At 45.5% G+C, this 23,733-nt stretch overlaps 1 protein-coding gene across 1 annotated transcript in view; it reads right to left on the bottom strand.

Moving 5' to 3' along the window:
* Positions 1–23,733, bottom strand: part of CTNNA1 (catenin alpha 1) — a 505,233-nt gene that overhangs the window by 205,955 nt on the left and 275,545 nt on the right. The window contains exons 7-9 of the mRNA XM_069652692.1: positions 16,862–17,065; positions 15,079–15,159; positions 4,272–4,424 (exon numbers count right to left, since the gene is read on the bottom strand). Coding sequence (XP_069508793.1) covers positions 4,272–4,424; positions 15,079–15,159; positions 16,862–17,065 — 438 coding nt within the window. The remainder of the gene's footprint in view (positions 1–4,271; positions 4,425–15,078; positions 15,160–16,861; positions 17,066–23,733) is intronic.

Below are 23,733 nucleotides of genomic sequence, written 5' to 3'. Positions count from 1 at the left end.
GCGACCGAGGGCAGAATCTGAACGGGATCAGACATCCTGCCAGAGAACTGCGACCACTGCATCCTCAGCGCCCACTGCAGAGATCTGACTCGCAGCCTGGCCTCCGGCACCAGGAAAATGCAGGATGCTATGAGGTCAAGCAACCTCAAGAACTCGAACGCCGGGAGACTCTGGGCACGTTGAAATTTGTCCACCATCTGCAGAATGGGATGAGCCCTCACCTGGGGAGGCGAACACTGCCTCAGGGATGTGTCGAGCACTGCTCCGATGTATTGGAGCCGCTGTGTAGGTGTAAAATGGGACTTCTTTAAATTGAGGTAGAAGCCCAGCTTGTGAAGGGAGTGGCAGGTGACGGACAGATGATGTAGGGCTTGCTCAGGAGAGCGCGCCCTGATCAACCAATCGTCCAGGTAGGGGTAGACGTGAATCCCCCCTTTCCTGAGATACGCTGCTACCACCATCAGCTTGGTGAAGACCTTCGGGGCGGAGGTCAATCCGAACGGCAGGACCCCAAACTGAAAATGCGAGTCGCCAATCGCGAACTTCAGGTACTGCCTGTGCTTGGGATGAATCGGCACACGAAAGCAAGCATCCTTAAGGTCGAGACACACCAACCAATCCAGAGGTTGAAGTGCCTGGAGGACTTGAGAAAGAGTTACCATCTTGAACTTGTCCTTCCTGAGGAGCTTGTTCAGCCAACGCAAGTCCATGATGGGTCTCAATCCCCCGTCTTTTTTCAGGATCAAAAAATAAGGGGCATAACATCCCTTGTTCCTCTCTGCTATAGGCACCAGTTTTATGGTGCCTTTCTCCAGCAGGAATAGGATTTCCTGCGCAAGGAGCGGATCTGGACGCTTCAAAGAGCTTCCCCGGTGTATTGTCGTGAGGCCTCTGCCGGAAGGGAAGACAGTAGCCGTGGACTACGATCTCCAGCACCCACACATCTGAAGTAATGGCTCGCCATTCTCCAAGATGCTGCGCAAGTCTGCCCCTAACCGGCGAACCATGGGATAATGGCCTGATGACTGAGCGGATGCGGCTGCAGCAGTGCCTGAGGGCAAAGAGACAACTGCCTGAGCGGCTTTGGCACCTCGAGTACCTTGCTTTCCACCTCTGGTACTCCTACAGTGGCCCCTTTGACTGACAGCTCCTCTCGATCTACCAAAGGTAGAGAAGTACCGAAAGTAACCTCCCCTCCATTGCTGTCCCCTAGGATGAAAAGGCTGAGGTTGACGCACTGCAGCGCTCAAAGACTGCGCTGCAGCTTTGGAGGTCTGCAACCTCTCAAGACTCTCTTCAGCCTTACTGCCAAACAGATGAACTCCATCAAAAGGCATGTTGAGAAGCTGGGATTGCACATCAGGAGCAAACCCCCGACTTCCGCACCACGCAAACCTGCGTATAAGGGTGCTCGCAGCCATGGACCAGCTGACACAGTCTACCATGTCCAAAACTGACTGAACGGATTCACACATGGCATCCTTGCCGTCTTGCACAAGGGCTAGAAAACCATCCCGCTCAGCCGCCAAAGATACAAAATTCCACAGAGTGTGAGTGAATCTCGCCAAGGAACAAACTGAGTTGGCTGCCTTCAAAGTCATACCCCTAGATGAAAATACCTTCTTCGCCCAACCATCAAAGCGCTGATCGTCCCCATCAGGAGGGATGTAGGGTACGCAGCCTGCTTCGCGGGGGCCGTAACTGCCTGTACCACCAAACTCTCCGGAGTAGGGTGCGTCAACAAGTAGCAGGGGTCACTACTGACTGGGCGGTATTTTTTCGGAAGCGACTTATTCACTGCCGAAGACTCTCCGGAGCTGTCCAAGCCGCCGCCACCCTTCTTTGCAAAGCCATGTGAAATGACAACACCGGGTCAGTGGGTGGACCTTGGTCCAGGAGGTCCGTCAGATCATCCTGATCAAAATCAACAGGTGGAACAGACCACCCCAAGTATTCAGTTACCCTTGACTTGAGATGCCTATAGGTGGATTTGGCATGCGTCCCCGGCTCAGGCTTGCTAAGCTCCACCTCCGGAGAGGTGTCAAGATCACTGTCGTCATGAAAGGACTGACTAAGTTCCTCCATCTGACTGTGCCCCGACAAAAGGTCATCAGGGACATCAGGAGGCACAACCATCACAACATCAGACCCTTCCTCCACCTCTGAAATATACTCCAAAGGTTGGACAAATCCAATCTGGGAGGAGGAACAGAGTAGGGCTCAAAAACAGGCCTCAGACTTATCGAGAGCCTTCCTCTGAGCTTCCACAGCCCTCTGGGGCACCTCTGGCAAATCCTCCACCAACTGCGTCGAGGGAATTGGCGTCGAACGAGGCGCTGACAATAGACACCTTCTTCGAAGGCTTCACAGGTTCCGACGGTCTCGATGGCGACCAGGACCTGGACCTAGCACGGCTATGGCGATCTCCCTTGTCCGAGCAGGACCGCAATGGCTCCCGATGATCGCGCTTACCGCCCTGAGCCTGAAGGTGTGCGAGTGGTGGACCAAGCCCGTTCCCTGCCGGCTTCTTTCGAAGGCACGGCCGGAACGGTTACAAAAAACGGTAGCAGGCGCTCCTCTCCAGAATGAACATGGCATGATAACCTGTTCTGAGATGAGAGTTTGCAGCACATGCTTTTTGCTCACTGTACCTTTCACAGATGGGAAATATCAATTTGCATATCAGTCATTGTTCTGCCCACATGGGCATCGAGCACCGAAATGCTATGGCAATTCCTCTCTGAACAAGAGTACCAACAGCAACCCCATACACGTGTTTCAGCCTTGTTGGGCCTCATCACTGAGGTGAAGCTGCGCCTCTATAAGCACAGTGAGCACGGCGTCCACCGCTGGTTGCCCCCAGACAACTCAGGGTGACCAACCCCAAGTTCCTTACAAATATTTCAAAAAAAGGTATGCGCCTTGCGATTCGAAAATCATCATCTGCTGGCGGAATGCATCCCATTCGGCCCGCGACGAAGACTTGGCGAGACAAGTCAACCATCTGACGGAGTCCTCCGACAAAGACGGGGAAGGCGACCGATGACGCCGCTTCCTAGAATGCCTCAAGGCAGAGGAATGGCAGGAACCACTTCGAGACCAAGACCCCCTGGACTTTTGCCGACGCTGAGAGTCGCCCCTCGAGTCATTAGTCGAAAGCCCAGCGAACTCCGACTTATGGAGCTTAGGCACCCTACCTACCTTTAATTTCTTCTTACGTTCCCACAAGGCCTTAGATGTCAGGGACTGGCAATCATGGAGTGGCTTTCGTCGAGGCACCAGAGGCAGATGTCGTGCGGGTCCGTGATGGACATCTTCGAACCGCAGTCCTGACATTTTTTAAAGACCGATTTCGGAGAAGTAGAAGACGACATTGCTATCGAAGAGAAGAATCGAGCGTGCCGAGATTCCGAAGCAAACACGCTTGCGGAAAACACGGAACTGAGGCTATGGGCGCCGTGCGCCCTATATATAACATCCGGTGACGTTGACCCTCGACGGAGGCCCTTGAGAAACAACGTATCAACATTGACGCAGGACGCCCTCTTCCGAAAATTTTCCGAAGCAGCACAGCTGTGGTCATTACCCGTCATAGATGTGGAATACATCGGAGGACGCAATCCCCTCGAAAGGGCCCTCTGGGAGGCTGGGGAGGTGGGGGAGGGAGGTCCACAAAAGGCTGCACAATCACCAAACAGCTGAACCTCTTGAGACCTTTCCGTTTGTGTTCCTCATTAGATAAGTCAAATTTGATTAATACAAATCATTGGAGGGATTACAAAAGATCATCAACAGGTTAAAAAGGTAAAGCAAGAGACTTAAAAAGATAACATCCAAAAACAATATCACAAAATGAATTAAACGACAGCCTGTAAAGGGTTCAGTGAGCACCATACTGTTTTGATAAAAACACACACGTTTCAGAATGTTGGCATGTTATTGTACTAAATCAGTGTTTGGAAAGTAAATCTCTTAAAATCAACCAAAATGGCAGGGAACAGTAATCTGAAAATAAGAAATCGGGTAATCTAAACTAAAATATTGCAGAAAATGAACAGCCTCTCAGGAGTTAAACATCTCATGCAGCAAACCATTATATACAAATCAACTAAAAATTACAAATCTGACACTTTCAGTATTTCTTCTAGCTTTGCTTTTATACCTTGCATTTATTACTACCACTTACCGTTGAGCAATGGATTTTACAAACTAGGTACGTGTGCATATCAGAAGTGAACGTATTCCAAACTTGGCATCTTCAGAGAGCTTACCTCAATCAGTTTATTGGCATGTTCACGGAAGACCTGGGCATATTCCTTAACTTCTTTCTCATTCCCATTCTTTGCAGCTTCGATTAACACTAAAAGAGGAACGTTTGTCTCCAGGAAGGAGTCTGAAACGTGATCCATAACCGCTTTACGGAGCTAATACAAAACAAAAACAAAAATATTAGCCTGTACTAATTTTCTATTTTACTTAGTTTAGATTGTAGCAAAATGGACCAGTATAGTATTACAAGTTCAAAATAATTCAATTACAGTACATCACTAATATCAGAACATTAGGCATGGTTTTGTTATATAAAGTGGCAGGGGAGTGCCGGCAGCCACACAGAATTGTGGTTGCCATTTTGCTTTATTTCATTGACCAACCAAAAATCAGATTGAGCATACCAGTCACAACACTATAAAACATTGTAACTAAGTTTCCAATGTTAGTCAATGGCATGAGTGACCTGTTGTATTAAAATGTACAATACATTGCATGAAAACTCCAGGAATCCACAATACACAGGAAAAGCCTCTTGTTTCAAGTATCTGTTTTAAGTCATTTGGAGAAGTATAAACGCTACTAAAAAGATTCCTAAGAGCAAATAACAGGAAAAAGTCAATCGGCAGTGTGTGGTGATCAGGGAAAAAACTGGAAAATACCTGTTCGTACCAGTAGGTGCAGGCACAGAGGCAACCAACCCCAGAGAAAGCCAGAGGAGATCAGCTTGGAGAATTCCAGTTCCAGCTTCTACACACAACCAGCGAACCACAGTGGGGAAGGGAGGGGATTGGGGGGGGGGGGGCATGTAAAACCCCAGCCACACCAGGATCCAGGAGGTCTATGATGGCAAAGTCGACAAATAACCCAGGACCCGGGGACAAGTACTCACCAAGCCAGATACAGGGGACTTGGCTCAGGAACAGCCGAACAACTTGCGAGTACAAGGTTTCATTCACAGGGACAGAATCTGGATATAGTACCCAGGTGCTTGCACCCAAGCCCAGCCCAGTGACTACACCAATTATCAAAAATAAGAATAATCCACCTTCCTAGGATGATCAGTCAGCCAGAAACCAGAGCAATGACGAAGAAGGCACCTGAAAGACAGAGGAACCCGACCAAGTGGCTCCAAGGGCATAACAATTGAACCAGCCAGCAGAAAACCATCACGACCCAGGAAGAAGAAAATGTGGAGTAGACAGCACCTGCTACTTTGTTGGACAGTGCAGACTCCCAATCTCGAGGAGCTGTGTCCAGAAGGGCAACAAGAGGAGGTAATAAGAGAACAGCTCAGAATCAGACCCTGCACTGGACATCCAGTCCAGCTAAAAAGGAGATTCATGACGACCGGCAACAGCCAATGAAGGCGATCCAGCAGTAAAAAGACGAAACTACAGCTGAGGTGAAGGATCCAGGGCCCAGCCAATAAACCTAAACCTGGTCTTAAGATATCCACAGACCATCTTTGTGGCAAATTGTCTAGCAATTCAGGTCATTATCAACAGAGTTCAGGAATGCACAAGGTCTCCCCTGAATATTGCACAATCGGGCTGGCCTAAGCCATCCTCCAATTACACACCAGTCAGAGAACAGAGAAACATTTTGGCAGCCAGCCAATCAAGTTCACCCTTAAAACTGCTTAACATTCAGGTCCAATCACACTGATGTGTACAGGAGCTGTCTGGGGCAGGAAACTAGCGCCAGCTACTTCAAAAATCACTGAGGCTGCATGGCTGGACTCAGGAGGAGTCCATGTTTGCACAACGCCCATTTTAAATTTGCCTCATGGTCCCCCAGATACAGCCAGAAACAAAATGGTTGGGAGTAGGGCTTGCAAAACACAAATGTACCCCAATGGCCACCATAGTGGTACATTAAGCTTCTAATGCAGTAAAACCAGCTGCACTACTGGTAAAAACAAAACTAAGTTCTGCTTGCACTACCCTAAGTACACAAATATTAGAAGCCTCATGGGCTATCACACGACAGCACATTACAAACGTGTTTTATTGGCACAAGGACATAAAATAGTACCACTTACTGCAAAAGAATTGGGAAAACCAAGTAAAAAAGTAAAGGTTTAGCAATCCCATAAAATAGACCAACAAACCCCATAAAAGGACCGTCCAAACAGGGCTCAAATTACTCTTAATCCCTAGCTTGCAAGAGATCTGCACTTGGTTTCAAAACTATTTTTGTTTTAACTAAGGAAGTGCTCAGTTTTCATAAAAGTCTAAATGAGAACAATGTTCCCAGAGATTAAAGTTATTACCAGCCTCTAGAAGGTAATTGTTCACAACCGGGTGCTTGCAACAGACATCAACCATCAATAAACATATACTGTAAAATAAAACACTAGTACTATCATAGGTTTGCTATCAAACAGCTAAGGTAGCTTAAGTACCAACAACATAATTAAGAAATAAATGTCACAGCAATACGAGAACATAATGAAGAGCTAAATGTCACAGCAATCGTCAGAATGTTGACATAGTGGAACCCAATAAAAGGCACTGACAAGTCAATGTTCTCATAAGAATTCAAACACCTATTTTAACACCCCCAAGCTCAAAGACAGCAGAACCATAAAAATCAATGAGGCAAACCTTTGCATAGGAAATTAAATGCCAAACTAAGGGAACCCAACTTTAACTAATACCAGTTTCATAGAGTACAGATTTGGGGATTTAGCAACATACGTTTCAGTGTGCACTTGGTACTTGCCCGATGTGCAGCATGCTGGACCCTAAATATATCTAAGCCTGAGCAGCGCAAGACATCCTAGAATTGCCTGGGTGTGCAGCTGAAAACCTGTGCCAACTGTTACCTAAACCGTAGCTCTGTCATGCTCATACAGTACTACTTCTGCAATCTTTTACCCTAGTAAACTCTAACCAAAGGCCTCACTAAAGGTCCGCCAGCATGCCCACAGACGAACCTTAAGATTCTGTGTGGGGTGCCCCGAAGGTACCCCATGGGTTTTCTGGCATGTAACCTTAGACAGAAAGATGGTGGCGGTGAGTAATTTACTGCAAGTGCACAAGTATTTGAAAATGCATAACAAATGAGGGATATTTTCACTAAGCCCAGTTAGCGTACGCTCATCTTCCTGTCTTGGGTAGCGTCAGTATCCCCACAAGCCTGGCATGCTCTCTAAGTGAAGTGTAACAGAGCAACCAAAGCCTAACCCTCAGGCAGTGAAGGGAGGTACTGGTATTATTATTATTGGTTACTTAGAACACACTTAATATCCAGGTTTGTAAGCGCGGACCCGGGGTTTCGAACCTCTGTTGTTCTGCGTAGCCTTGCTTCCAAGGCGACCGTGTTGCCCTTGAGCTATCCTCCTGAGACTAATGTGTCTAGTACAAAGGTTTCATTATTACCAAATGAGACTGTCCACACACTTTTCCTATCAAGGATATAGAGAATTAAGAAGGTGCCAAGAAAGACGGGTGGTACAGATGCGGTGTGGGGCAGTCTTTGGAGAGAGAGAGAAAGCAATCTTCTGCAACAGTGTTGCCAGGGAGCAATTCTGGCAATGAGAAGCCCACAGAAGCCCCCTGATGAGGAAGAGTGGGTCCAGGAATAAAAAAGAAATAAAAAAAAATAACTTGCCATCAATACCCGTGGTCCAAAGAAGCTGCTCTACAGAAGGCAGTTTCCCCTTTCCATAGGCAGTCATTCTTAGGCATCTTTCTTTTTGCAACTTACCCACCATAATTTTCTCAGGAGCCCCACTCTTTTTGCATTGTTTTTGATCCCCGCTTTTTTTTTTTTTTTAAAAAGTGAAGATGCCTTTTGCTCATTTGTTGTGGGGAAATGGATTAGTGCTCCAGACTGTCAGCACTGGAAACTTTGTTTCTCTCTTGAATTCTTGTAGTTTTACATTGCACACATTGCAGTGTAGTGCAATGGTGATACTTTTGAATCTCCTTAACTTTTTATATTTGGGATTTTTGGTCATTTTTATATGTGTCTAAAGACAAGCTGGTGCAGCCGTTAAAAAAACTGCATAAACAGGAAAAACAAAGTGCACATTCACGTTTACTGCATATGGCTACTGTTAAGGAGAATTTTCATTTTAGTGCTCAATTCCTCCCACCTTAGAGACCCCCAGCTCTTTTGCTGGACTTCAGGACTTTTTGATTTTGTCGCTGGAGTGGGAGAACCCTTTTTCTCACACTCATGCGTTTTGATCTGATTTGGATTATGTGTTCTCTTTCTTTTTGGAGTCTGACAAACTCCAGAGGCATCTATTTTTTGTATTGTTACACAAAGCACCTTCAGTGCAGTGTCACAGAAATCCTCTAGGTTCATCTCAAGGTTTAAATACCTTTTCTTGTGTGAAAAACTGTTCCCAAGAATAGTAAAGTGAAAATGACTTTACTAACATTTTCTCTTTGTAGGTCCAGAACACCCCATTGTATGTGGAGTGCTTGGGGGATACTTATTAGCCCTTTATCCTACCTACTCATGTAACATGTTTATGCCACCCTCACTACTTTAAATGGATGGTGGCAGTGCTTTACTTTTCCTACCATTGTGCTTTTCTAACGCAGGCTGAATCCTCAGCCGCAGTATAGCACCCATGGGTGACCATTTTGTCAAAATGGCCCGTCGTCTTTTTTTTGCCATTTTCTGTTTGTGAGGTCTTTCTTGGGTTTTACTCTGCACGCCAAGCCAGGTTTGAGCCCTTTGTTCATTTTGCCTTTGGCGGGCTTCAGCAGTGAATGCTGCCGCTGGCTCCAGTGTGTCTGGAAGTGCAGGAAGTGAGGGAAATTCCTGAAACTCCCCTGTCCTTTGTCTTAAGGGATGCCTGAATGCACCCAGTCCTGATTGGCTGGCTGTCCTATCAGGACAGTCATCCTGCTTTTTGAGTGACAGCCTAGGCTGTGCATGAATGGGCGCAACCTCCTTAAAAGGAGAGGGGTTTGGGACCAGCGGCAAAGTCCATCACTGGGAAGAACACCCGACGAAGAAACCGTGAACGACACTTGCTGCATCCTCCTGGACCTTTGAATTACCCGGTGAAGTCCTGATGCTGTGCTGAAACTCTTTCTGATTGACAAGAAAAGCTCCGGAAGGGATGACTTCTACCCTTGGGTTAATGGGACCAACTAACCCCTAGATGAACTCCACTGGATCATCTTCCCCGACAGGCTTTACTTCTTTGCTGCTGCAGGAACAGAGTGCCAGGGGTTGAGAAATCTGTAGTCGAGGGCAACGTCTGCAATCCAGCCAGAAGCTCCAGGTGTCTTCTAATGACCCTCCAGAAGCAGGACGACCAGAGCCAGAGTTCCCTCATCAAGATCCACAGTGGTGGTGTTAACTGAGCGTTGAAACCGCAAAGCGCTGCTGATCTGAATAGAGCCTGTGGCTGCCGCCGACCTCCAAATCGCTGCCACAGGAGTCCTCCATACGTCCTCCCTCTTATCCCCATGAATGAGGCCTAGGAACCCAGGATCTGCATTGCTGCAACCAGACAGAAGCCAGCTGGACCACTCTTCTAGCCAAAGGTACTGTTCCGACTTGGGGTACTTCAGTCTCTTTAGCTTTGCTTTTCTCAGTCGAGACTTGCAGTAGCTACCTTGCTAGAGTTGATTTCAGCTCTACCCTTCACAAGTGTAACAGCCTGTGTCCCCTACAGTGATTTTTCTTCAACAAACTCTCTAACTTGGTGCAAGACCTTATGGAGCTGAGGCACTTCTTAGATCATAGACTGTGCTCCAATTGACTTTGGCTGTCCTGGATTCCTGCAGACTCTTCTAGTCCTCATAGGTGTTAACTTGGTTTTAAACTATTATTGCTGGAAAAGGTTTTTGTCTAGACTTCATTGGAAGATTTAAGTGCTCACATGCTCTGAGACTCTGTTGAACCTTTCCTTCACTTAACCTTTCCTTTCTACAAACCACAGAATCTACAAAGTGTATTAGATATATATAAATGCCATTACTGTCCTAGTTAGTGAAGTCACCTCAGGGTGTAGGAAGTGTGTAAGAAGTATCTGTAAAGAGGATCTACTAGCTTTGTGTGGATTCCGGAAAAGTATTTGAAAGTATATTTGATGGTTACCTATATTGCCCTTTTCAAAGAATGTTCATTTAAAAACTGATGTTAAATAAATACCCATTTAAACTTTGAGTGTAAGTGTTACTAGACTACTTGTATTTGTGAATTTCATTGCTACAGCTCTACAGCTCACATTTGCCACTCTTGAGATAAGCCTGGCTGCTCAGTCACACTATGAACCTGTGTAGTATAGGCCTATACCAAAAGGTGGGTTGCCCAATATCAAGAGAACAAGTGTTGTGTAGTCTCCCACAGGGTTACTACATCAATTCTTCCTTAACTGCAGCTGCTCCACATTTACGCTTTTTCGCCCGAAACTTCAGTGGTCGCACGATGTTAGGGAGAATTCTCATAAATGTGCTAACTCCCTTCACCTTAGAGACCCCGAGCAATTTTGCTGGATTTTGAAGACTTGATTTTTTTTTTACCTTAAATGAGTGTGAGCCTCCCCCCCCCCCCCCACTCATGTATTTTGATGTGCGTTTTACTCGTGTTCTTTGATTATGGAGTTTTAGAGAACTCCATAGGCATCTTTTCATGTGTGTTACACAGCACCTTCAGTACAGTGACATAAGGATGTCTTTTAGACTTCCGAAAGGTTTAAATACCTTCTCTGGGTAAACTGTTGTTTCCCAGAGAAAGTAAGGTTAAATTGACTTTAGTCTTTTTAAATTTCTAGACCCAGCTCACACTATCTTCCTATAGAGTGCTGGAGGGGTTACCTAGTAACCCGTGTCTAGAAACTCATGCAGCAGTCAAATGCTACCCTTTCCTATCGAAATGGCTAGTGGCAGTGGTTTGACAAACTACCATGATTTTTCCGGACCGCGAACATCGGTAGCTAAAAATCGCGGGAGCCATGTTTTTCAAGATGGCGCTGTAAGCCCCTTTGTTTAAACAGGTCCCGGTCTGCTTTTTTCGCTGTTTCTTTTTGGAAAAGGTCCTTCTAGAGTTGGTCTCTGCGCGCCAAACCAGGTTTGGTCCCTTTGTTCTTGCGCCTTTGGCGGGCTTCAGGGCTGAAGACCGCCTCTGGCGCCTGAGTGTCTGGGGTGGGCAGGATGTGAGGGAGGTGCCCGAAACTCCCTGCGTTTAGTCTCTTAGGAGAGACCCAAATGCACTCTGCGTGATTGGCTGGCTGGCTGTCCGGCAAGGACAGACACCGGTTGAGTGACAGCTAAGTTGGAATGAAAGGGAGAAAACTGTTTAAAAGGCGAGTCTCTTGGCTTGAAAGGCAGAGTCGACCACTGGAATGAATGAACCGAAGACGAGCTGGAAGAGGACGGCTGCTGCAACTCCACGAAAGTTGGTTTGCCCAGTGAAGCCCTGCTGCAGGCCCAAATTGACAAGTTCATCTCGACAGAGAAGCCCCTTCAAGGACGACTTCTTCCTTTGAGTTGGTGGGACCAATCACCTCGTAAGCCACCAGGATACCATTCACAGAGCTGGTTAGGTTTAACCAGGGGGCAGGACACCAGCTTGTGTACTTGACTACAGCTAATCGAACCGAAGATCTTCCATTTGCCAGCTTGTTTGACCAGTCCCCGTGCAGTGCAAGAGTCCCCTGACGTCCTCCCTCTTGTCCCCATGACGGAAGCTCAGGAACAGTGAGAACTGCAGGAACTGCCAGGAACCAACGTCTTCAGCTGCATCTTTTCTTCATATTAAGGTACTGTGCCAACCCCATTGAGAGAAGCTACCTCTTGCTGTGAAAATTTGTGGAACTTTTCCAACTTACAGGCCTAATCAGCTTGTGACCCAACATATGATTCTTTTTTGTACAAACTACTTCTTAAAACTTTGGCAAAGACTTTACAGTTTACTACAAGAACTGCTCTTTCCTATCCAAGACACTAGCCCATTGACTTTGGCCTAGGCCTATTGAACTGAATAGAGTCCTCTAGTGAACAAACTATTTGCACTGCCTAAGAAAGTATTTGTGATCCATTTTATTAACTTGTGCCTTTTTACTCCTAAAGTGACTGAAATGCCATTTTGCTCCTATTTCAGGGGACCGTAATTTACTCAGAAACTTATTGGTTTGTTACTGAAGTGTTTGTGTATGATATTAAGTTGCCTCCTTCTAGTGAATGTTTTCTAAATGACTAATAAATTAACAAATATTTTACCAACAAACCTTGAGTGCAAGTGTTACTTGAACCACTGTGATTGTAAGACCTCTGTGTAACATCTTTTACTGCTCACACTCCCTCTTGAGAGAAGCCTGGCTGCTCAGCTCACTGCCAAAAACTGTAGTAAAGACTTCTACCAAAGTTTGGTTTTGCTTACACCTGTAGTCCTAATAGTATGTGGTGGTCCCAGAGGGTAATGCATACAATTCTGCAACACACGCTTGTTCTACAAGTCACCTTCCTGCTAAGTTTCAGCTTCCCAGCATCGAGGGATCCTGTCCTGGAAGGTCTTCGATCGCAACTGGAAAGGCGCCTGCTGTCTTCCAGGTGAGGTGATGGTTGCCAGAACCAGCTTTCCTCCATCTGGTAGAGGGTCCTGAAGAGGCCTGCATCATTGTCTGCTGCATGTCAACATTAGAAAGGGTTACACTCAACTCCTGTACCCGATCGGAATTTGCCTTGCACCCCACCCCGCAGCTCCTGGGCTTCGTCTACTGGACCCAACGGCAGGAAAACCTACCTCCAGTAACTCCCAGGTGACTTGCCTAGCCACTTGGATAAATCGGAGCCAGAGGGGTTGGTACTCCCAATAATTCCAGCCACCCGGTCCCCCCCATAATAAACCTTAAAATACACTCTGGTTTATTCCATTGTACCGCTATTTGAACATTTGTTCTAAAAGCTGTTCTAAAGGATCGGAAAATAGTTACTTTTAACTTTGTTGACAAGTCCTCTGGAACATTTTTCACCACAACAAGAACCTTTTCTACCTTTTTCCCCTCTCCTGAGAAGAAGCTTTTGTGACTTTTTGACACAAGGCCCCATTCAACATAGCAATTGGACTAATAAAGTTAGGGTTTTTCTTGTGAACTGGTGTTCCTTACTGCATCATTACTTATCTTGCTTTCAGGTGTTAGTGAATTTTATGCATTTCTACAAACCAAGGGTGACTGTATATATGTTTTATAACTGAGAATTGTGTGATCACATTACGTGCTGGATTCATTTTTCTAGTGTGTTTTGGGCCTATAATCAATAGAGTATTTTGTACTTGTCTAAGCAGAATCATGTGTGCTTCACTGTGTGGACTCATTGTGGACCCCTCACCCCACTCATTCACCCCTGAGACTAAGCATTGACCACTCTCCACGCTTAACTTGAGTGGGTTTAGCTAATCTCCGAGTTCTCCTGTTCACTAGAACTAAAGTGGCCTCCTGAAATATGTCCACCAGGCCAGATTTTAGAAATGCATCTTAACACCTGGGTACTGATCCACGTTTACTAGGAGGGTCTGGTTCAATTTACAGTAACACTGTTGCCTAGCTCTGGTTAGACTCCTAAAATCTTGAAATGGGGGAAATATTCCGAACACCAAACTAGACAAAAGCCCTATAAGACATGTTCTGATTTACACAACATGAGATTGCTGCCTAGAAGTTGAGGGAGTATGCACAGCAAAAACCACATATTAGGTGGGTAAACCATAAACTTATCTAGGTACTTTGGGTCAAAAACCCAACTGCCCAAAATCAAAGGGAGTGGAAAGCATTTTGACCTGTGGGTGATAGCGTGGAACATTTTCAACGGCAGCAACCTCGCCTCAACCCACCTGGTGAAAAGCCCACAAGCATTTTATCAGAGTGGTTTAAGACATTGAAATGGGGGTAATTTCAAAATTATATTTCTAGAGCCAGTTCAAAGAAGGGCATAAGAAGAAAATCTAAAATGAACCAGGTGAGGCAAAAGAGGACATTCAGGGAATTTTGATAAAGAAAAATGCAAGCAACCAGCTCAAAGAAAGCAGAAAGAGTGCACTTTTCATAAGTTGAGAAATTTGGAACCGCTTAATTGGAGCTGGATTGTAAAGGAGGAGAGTGGGAGGAAAGGGAGTCTAAATAGAGCAGCCACAGCATTCTGAAATATGAGCTAGGTTTCTAACATGTTGGGGCAGAGATCCGCAGCCTGTGCCTCTCAATGTTTTTAACTGAACTCTCCTAATTCCTCACCAAATGCTATGATGGATGGGACCGATTATAGTTTAAGTCCAAGACATCTGGTAGGCCAAAGTTTGCAAAAGCCCTGTGATAGGGCACTTTGCGCCAATATGGTCCAATTGGAAGACAACCCAGTCATAGGACTGAAGGGGCTAGGTGATAAACCTTACATAACTTAAAACTACAGGTGTACAAATTATGCTCAAACCTAGGAACCTCATCCATGAGAAATGTTGCTACAAATGTCCAGCATTTCATATAATTACATGAAATGTATTTTTTCAGCAACATAAGGCATTTGTTTTCTGTTCCTGTGTATCCATCTAAACCTATGTACTTTATTGGAGTAATAAAACAAGGGAAATGAACTTCACGCCAACCAATAATATGGTGAAATTTGAGCTTGGATGAAGATTTTTCATGGCTGCTAAAACCTTTGCTCATCAATGGATAAATATTTACTCTTGGCCCAATAAGCAAGTAAAGTCATTTTTAGTACATTCCAAAATGTGAATTACATACAACTATCACTTTAGCAATGTTTCAATCTGTCATTTGAAATCTTACTAGTTCCATTAGATTTAAGTGGTTTGCATCGCATACATTTAACTTACTTGTCTACGCAGATCTCGGGTCTTCTTTGTCATTTTGTCAATTGCAGAATTTAAAGCATCACTTCTTTCTTTTCTACCAGTCTGCCAAAAAAGAAATCTACAAATTAGTATAACAAGTGTAAACTTTAGAATTGCAGCATCTATTGAGGGGACCACCAAGAGTGATTTTGGGGTATGTCGAACGGGATTGCACAAAAAGATTGAATCTAAAATGCCAAATGCACGTTTAGTGTGCATTCAGCATGGTAGATTAGATCGAAGCCCATAATCCCAAACAGGGAGCAGGGGTTGTGGGGGTGTTCCCCGCTCTCCCAGTTAAGTATTATGGCCTGCGGGGGTGTCCCCCACATAGAATAAAGGCAGTGCGGGGGACAACCGGGTAAAATCCCAAAGGATCGAATTACAAATGCGGGCAAGTAGGCAGCGCAATTTTGTAATTCGATCTTTGGGGACATGTTATTTTAACGTACATCGATGTCGAACAGGTCAAATGTACTTCCAAAATAAGGCTACGTTATGCCATGAGCCTATGGCTGACTACCACCAGCATGATAACACAAGACAATAAACCAGCTTTCCCCTAGCCCCAGCAACACAGACGATTCGCACTTCAAAAGGAAGTGAAACTTGGTTTTAATAGGGCCGATCCTCCTTGCAGGACCACAGACTTGCAAGCCAATGCTGCCAAGAAAGGCCCCGATACTTCAGAATAGAAAACATGAGATGGAACTCACCAAGTCTAGAGCCAAAAGCAGAAACTGGAGTTGCTTTTTGGCTCCTTTAAAGTCAGATCAGGTTGCCCCCGCAACAAAAGAGCTTTGCTGCCTCCAAATTGGGCAAAGCAACAAATTTAACTTTGCCTGAACTATCATATAAGCGTCTTAGATCTTGCGCTGGATTACCTTTGGAAGCTGCTAGTATCTAGCATGCAGCCCAAACATGGTCACCCAGTCCAGATACAGCTGTAACAAATGGACAAGGACCAACTCTCTGAACCCTGCAGGACCTTCCCCAGCCTGGGCATGAATGTGTCCGACATCTATTGCAAGTTGACCATCTTTTCAGATATGCCTGCACAGCAGTTAAATATAACTTGTATCCCTAAATACCCATTTAGCAGTCTCTTTAAACATGTTGTGCCTTCATGAAATGTTATTTTGCAAATAAGCATTAGGACAACATAAATCAAGGTCAAGGCTCGGAATTGTTAAAATGTAGTTCCGATTGTTTTGTTGGGAAGATATGCATAATCATTGAAATGGGATTACACTCTCTGTTCTAACAACTTGCAATTAATGTAGGAGGTTTAGGAACTCCATTACCCATATTATTGGATGCAACCAAGAAATGGTTGGTATCTGGTCTATTTAGGATAAAAGGCGTGCCTCAGAGTTTGGCAACCGCTTGTAGATAAAGCACTATAAAGGAAAAGTGGTATAGCATGCAATAAATACAACACAGGTCAACACCATAAGGCAGCAGGTTTCATGGTCTGCGGAGGTGGATGGTCCAAAGCGGCACAGGGAATCCAGAACGAAAGACACCAAGGAGTGAAGAAGTAGACTGTAGGATATGCTCAAGTACAATGAAAAGTGCAACTAATTGAGTAATTAAGGACAGGTCAGTGGAGATGCGGTGAGCAGAAGTGAATGAGGCCAGATAACTAAGAATGAACTTGAGTGAGAATTTCTATCTAGATAAGTTATCTCCTCTGCCCCATATATTTATATTTCAGAACAAAGAAAAGTCAATATAAAAGCAAAGTGACATTTACAATACTTACATTGCCCATGTACTCCGACAAGAGATCCTGCAAGGCCTGCCTTACTGAATTACATTCAGCAACTATGCGCTCTCGGCGGTCATCGCGTGTGCATGATGAATCTGCCATTAGCGCTGCACCACTAATAATGCTCTCCAGACGTTCTTCAAGAGAAGGTCTAAAACGTTCCTCGCTGAAGTTCAGAGGATCCACAATAATTTGTTTCTAACAAAGAAAGGGGAAACTGAATTAGAATGCGATTTCAAGGTTGCTTCACTATTACACATAAAGGGTCACCATTTCTACCACACCATGGACATTAGTAACAGAGGCAGACTGCTGCCATGATGGTCTCCTACAGCCTCCGTTTTATCTGAAGGCTGGTTTGGTGGGAGCTCTGTGTTGCCCATTCAACCTCTAGCCCTAGACACATTGCCAACTTTTAATGCAAGAAGTGTAGACAGCTGAACAGTGCTGCACACTTTTGCAGTGTCCCTGGATGGAGAGGGGACCCAAGAGAATTTGAATGGCAGCAGTCAGCCACAATTTAACAGTTAACTGCTTCTTCAGGAAGAGAGGAATTGCAAAAAAAAGTTCAATACACTAAGATGGACATGACAGCCAAATTTTGCAAATCAGTTGCAGCAAACAATTCAAGTATGCTAAATAAACTATACACAAATGTTACCTGTAATAATTCAATAACTTCAACAATGGTCTTTAATCGATTTACATGTAAAAGCAGCACTCTCATTGTAAATAAACTTGAAAGTTCCCTTATAGTCAGTCAAACAAAAGGTATCTCATTGCATGGCAACCCTTGAAACTAGCAACATGCTTCAAAATGTTGTTTTGTTGTAATCCAGTTTGTTAGGCAAGATTTGATGCAGGACCCTTTGGGTGCACTACAACAACCTTGACCACCTGGCAATGGGAGCCCAGCCTTTGGTAGAAGTTTGTAACTCTTTAAAGGTCTACTTTTGTAATTGTAAATGTTTTTGTAAAGGTTGTTTTAAAACTATAAACAAAAAATAAAAATAAAAACAATAAGTCTGTACTACACAGGTTAGTGAAGCTAGGCTTATCTGCAGTAGGGCAATTACACAGATTCACAGTAAGAAGTATCCAAATGAACACTTACACTCAAGGTTTATTGATTAAACAATTATTAATTTATTTAACAGTCAGTTTGAGTAAGCCTTCTTCAGAAGGGGCAATATAACAGTAACATACAATGCAAGATACACCATCAGTTTCTCTAAATCAGCAAATACCCATTGGTATGGCACACAGACACTTCCTACACCCCCAGGTGACAAATAGCTAGGACACTCTGGCCATTAATATATCACTGGTACATTTAGAGCAATACTGAGATTGGCATCAAAGAAAAGGGGTTATTAGAATAAACAAGAGCTCACACAAATATTCTGAAGTAGGCAAGTACTTTTGAACCCCCCAATGCACAATAAGTTAACCCCTTCCTGGAAGGAAGGCAAAACACACAGAGAGGGGAGAAGAGTCATTCAAGGAGCCAGGCCAGGTCAATGTTAATTGGGCAAAAGTCTAGGTGAGCTGAAGCACTTCTTGCAGGTAAGTAAAAGTCTTGCACAATGTTTAGAAGACTTTGCAGCAAAGGAGAATCAATGTAGGGCCACAAGCTGTTAGGCTTGCAAGTAGCAGAAGATGCAAGAAACTCTACAGAGCAACTAAGACAAGTCTCAAATGAGAACAAGCAAGGCTACACAACAAGAGGCAAGTTCTCTTAGACTTTACAGTACCTTTAGTTAGAAGAAAAGGGTGTCAGATGACTTCTGTTCCTGTGCAGCTCTGCAGATCCTTTTGTTCCTGGCCCTCAGTTGGGGGGACAAGAGGGAGGATTTCTGGGGACTCCTGCACTGCAATGGGACGGTCAGTGACAGCAACCGGCAATCTTCAAATTAGTGGCACTTCACAGTTTCAGCTCCTCGAGTCTATAGCAAATAGCACCACCGCTGTTGCTTGCTATCGTGATGTTCTTTCCTTGCATCTGGGGTCCAACACTGTTGAGGTGGCTCAGGCTCAGTCAGTCCTGCTACCGGGAGTCCAGAGGATCTTCCTGGAGCTCTTGGCCAGCTTACAAATGATGCACTCCAAATCTGGTTTTCGTCTACCTGGCACTTTGGCTCCTGCAGCAGCGAGGAAGTACAGCCAGCTCTGAGAGGATGTCCAGACGAGTTCACTTTGGAGTCGATTGGTCCCACCAACTCAAGGGGAGAAGTCGTCCTTGCAGGGCTTCTCCAGTCGAGGCGAATTCGGAGCTTCAGCACAGCAGCAGGGCTTAACCGGGCAAACCAACGGTCCAGGAGTTGCAGCAGGTGTCTCTTCCAAGTTCTTCTTTAGAGTCCTTCGTCCAGTGGTCGACTCTGCCTTCCAAGCCAAAAAGCCTCTCCTTTTATGCAGGTTTCTCCCATTCATTCCAGCCTAGCTGTCAGTCAAACACAGTTAAACACACCACTAATGGAAATAAATTTCTTAGCACATACATACACAACTGGGTTACACACCACTGTCCATTTTTACAGTTTTCAAGCTGGCACACAGTGTAGAGATCGTAGTGTGTAGACAAAGAAATTTAACACGTTACATCACACCTCTTACGTTACTTAGCAAAGCTTTGCAAATCCAGTCCTACTCATCTCAAAGTCCATGTTTGCTAAAGGTGAACTCAAGCGCGGGTGCCTTTTTGGCTCACCTAGCTCAACCAAAGGGAGCAAATGGTTCAAAAGGCAGCTTAAAACAGTTTGAAAGACAGATTGAGAGTGAAAACTTGTTACGTTGTCCCCATTGGACGGCCACCAGCCAAGTTTGATGTAGTTTACTAGCTAAGGAACAGGTAGGCTACTAGCCTTGATGTGGTAAACCACAGCAGACAGTACTCCTGACCCAGGCTTCACAATCGTTTTCCCAGTATGGTAGCTACTTAAAGATAAAACTTTATGCGCAATGTATTCCTGTTGGGCTAATGGCAGTTCTATTAATATAAGCAATCTCTGCCCCAGACCATTGATGGACCCCAGTTAATGGCTATGGAAGACAAAGCTAACCGGTGGTTAGCTGCATTGGGCTATCTAGTTGTAGTCTTCCATCCAGTAGGTCAGGTTGTGAGAAGACCCCAGCAATGGCCAAATGCAGCTTTAATTCAGATCCCAGTGCACTGAAGAACCCACCCCCTTGCTGCTGCAGGTTCAGCAGGCTCCTTCTTGCGGTTAAGGATGAAGCAGCTTAGCAAGGTCACAACAATGGCAAAAAGATGCCCACAGAGTTTCCAGTCCAAAGACTAGAAGGTGACAAGGCAGCAATTCAGTTCAGTCCAGGGCAGATTCAGGCCAAATGCTGATGCAGCAGCTTTTCAGACCCCAGGGATGCAATCAATGTGAGCAGAACTTCAAGCTGGTTGGTCTCACTACTCCAAGAGAGGGAGGAACGTCTTCCTAGTCAGATGATGGCAAAGGTTCAATATGCTGGTAACGGTAATCCTCCTGATAATCTTTACCAGTCCTTCGGCTTCAGATGCTGGGATCTTTTAGTCAACAATCTCAGTTTCGAAATCTGAATGCATGCCTGGCGATTGGTGGCCTCATCCAGTTTTCCTGCATAAAAGCCCAAGGTCCTGGAGCAGAAACTCAGAGTGGATCCCTGGCACTGAAGATCCAAAGAGGAAAAAGAAGGTGTGCAGCCACTTCCAGCTACCACAAGAGCCATCTGAGTAACTGTTGCAGTCCCAACAACTTCTGAGCGACAGGGAAGCCCCAAGCGTTTGACTTCCTCGCTTGGACTGGTGGGCCTAATCAGGCCAATGATTAACTGCATTTTGCACCCACCCTGGAAGAGCTGCGACCTCCACTGCCTGCAACTCACCAATATCCAGGGTCTTGTACCATTTTGCAGTGCAACGTCAACCGAAGCACAGTTTCGTCAGAAACTCTTCAGGCATCTTCCTGGAACTGCAGAAACTGGATCCTGCTCCTGAAAGCCCCTTCAGCCGAGGCAAGGACCGAGAACCAGGGCAACCAAAGTCTACCACATGACAACCGTCCTTCAACGGAGCCTTGATAAAGGCGCTGATGAGCCAGTGCTGCAAAGATCTTCTGCTGGCGTCCAACTACTCTAGCACAACCACCAGATCCATCAGAAGTTCTTTTCTTCAGTCGCCAACACCAAGACGCCCGAATCAGGGTCTACTGTCGCCTCTCCTTGGAGGATCGACCTGCTGCACAAGCTTCTTCACTGATAAGGTACTGTTCAGGCCCTAGTACTTACCTGGGGCATGCTTTGTTGTTCATGTGCTTCAGAAGGTCGCAGTTACTTGCATCGCCTCCTAGACCTACACTGAGGTGGCCAAACCTTTGTGCTCTTTACTAAAGAAAGTAAACTGCTACTCACCTGCAAACTATAAGAAATCTTCAGAGACTCTGCCATGTCTACTACTTACTCGACTTTCCTTCCTCAGACCTTGGTCACTGGTCCCCAGTACCCCCCCCCTTGACTCTGTGAAACTCTCCTAGAATAGGGTCGGACTTCTTAAGTTTTGTTAAGAAGGGGTTAACTAAAGTTCTATAAGTTGGTCTAAAGTTTGCATATCTGTTTCAGATGTTTCTATATAACATCTAGTGTGCGTTTCATTGAACTAAGTATGCTCTGAGCACTGTGTGCCTCACTACAGCCCTCAGACCCGACCCCCACCCCACCCCCAGACTAAGCCTGGCTGCTCAGCCATTGCTACTAAACGTTTGGGTAGTTCAGGCTAAACCTAAGGGGTGTCCTGCTGTTCTTCCAAGGTGGGCTTTCTAAAGTCTTATCACAGATAGCACTTTGGCAAAATCCCTCAACACAAGTAAAGGCTGACCATTCATGGACAGGTGGCCATTCCAATAGCTGCCCAGCAACCACACATACAATGGATGGGCTGTGGATTGGGACCAGAGAGCCCCAACCAGTTCAGCCATACAATGCATTCTGCGAGTCTGTGCAGGACACCTGCAAAGGAATCTGCCCATATGTGTCAATTTTAAACAAAAGGGCAACAAGGGGGTCAAACATAAAATTGCAAAAATAAAAGGGCTTGTACTTCAAGGAGCAGCCATTGATAATGTGGAAGACAAAAAGGCATTATCACAGGAAAAAATAAAGACAATAGTGCACCAGAAGAGAAGTGAAAAAACACTAGCCTGTTTGATTCACATCACACAAGTAACCCGAATGTTAAAGAAAAGTTAATGGGACACAATGTGTCCCAGCAGAACTCTACGGGAGGTGGTTTGTGCTGCAATGCAAAAATAAAAAGGTGAAAAATGAATGTGTGAGCTCCCTTCACTAGGAAAGACTATCCAGTGCACCCCAAACATTAATTCAGCAGGTGTGCGAGGCTACAAAGACCCCACACTCACCAAAAATCAGATAGAGTCCTAATCTAGTAACAAATATGTTGGAGCTTCATTTAGCAGCTCAGCCAAAACAATCGGTGAATGTTACGACCGATTTTCTATACTCTGACCTAGTGGACACATGTATAGAAGGCCAACCTAGTTTAGTGATGGGCACAACTCTGGGAGCTGTAGCCAAACCAGTTCAACGTAGCAAGGCAAGTGGTCACGGCGAAGTCGGGAAGGGTGCGCCTAGTAAGGAGTCCTCAATGAGTAGGCACAGTGAAAAGTCAAGGAACACACTTAGACAAACAGTTATGAAGAGTTACAAGGGGTAGAGGACAAGTTGTTCTAGTGAATAAAAGTGTCCCCACACTTTCGGAATGCAGAGCCAAACTGTTACAAAGGTTTCTAAAAGTTACCAAACTTTTAAAAGGGAGATAGTGGTTCAGGTAAATATTATTACAACTCACCCACCGTACTCAGATTCTTCTTCTTAGGACTTGGCAGTTCTTTTGAAGAGGGTCCAAGGTCGCTTTTTCCGCCTTGAGCTACAGTCCTTGATGCCCAGGGGTTGCAGGTTGAAGCACTACTCTGGTCTGCGACAAATGCTGGTGCAAGGTCTTCAGGATGGAGAATGTATAAGAACTCAATGCAGGGCGCCTCTCAGCACAGGACTGGATGCAGAAAAGCTGTTCTGGATCACTGCCGCCAATGCACGGCAACGCAGGTAGGGACACTTGTCGCAGTCGGACTTCGCCCATCATCTTGGGTCCCTTTGATGCTGGGACCTCGAGATTTGGCAGAAAGGAGTCCTGTAGCAAAAGCTGTCGCTCTCCAAAGTTCCAGGCCTCAATGCGGAACGGCGATGTATTCAGCATGGAAGCACAAACTCGTAGCTGGGCAGCCAATGGGTGATCCATCCAGGGGCACCTCTGAGGGCTATTCATCACAAGACTCCAAGCAGACATTGAGAATGGATGTTCCATCCACTCCAAGGGTTGAAACGCCTTCGCAGGACTTCTAAATATCACCTACGAGACAGGGCTCTTCCAGGAGAGCAGCAGAAGTTGGTCACCAGGCCTTCTTCCAATGGGTCCACAGGCTCCATAGACGTCTTGCAGCTGGACAGGATACTTGGCTCCTTCAGGTTTCTTGCAGGATCTTTCTGGAATGGATGCTGGGTAGTCCTCTTATCCAAAAGGCAGGTAAGAGTCGAAACTCCCACTAGCCAATCTAAGATCTGGCTAAATGACAACCGGCAGTGGGCCAATCAGGACCACTGGTCGCACAGCTCATGCATACCATTCAGAAACAAAACCAGATTATTGATGGGAACAGATAGTCCCAAAACTACTTCCTGGCAGCAAACACACATGGCCCTGTAGTAGCTCGCAAAAGCCTAAGCTTTGCCGGGTACTGGAAGTCCACATAAGGATTTTCCTGTCCTCACAGGTCAGGAAGAAGGGTTAGTGAAAAGATGGCCAA

This window comes from Ambystoma mexicanum, chromosome 3p (genome assembly GCF_040938575.1).
Source record: "Ambystoma mexicanum isolate Mex_15411 chromosome 3p, UKY_AmexF1_1, whole genome shotgun sequence".
NCBI classification, from domain to species: Eukaryota; Metazoa; Chordata; class Amphibia; order Caudata; family Ambystomatidae; genus Ambystoma; species Ambystoma mexicanum.
This window is presented reverse-complemented; position numbering and strand designations above follow the sequence as displayed.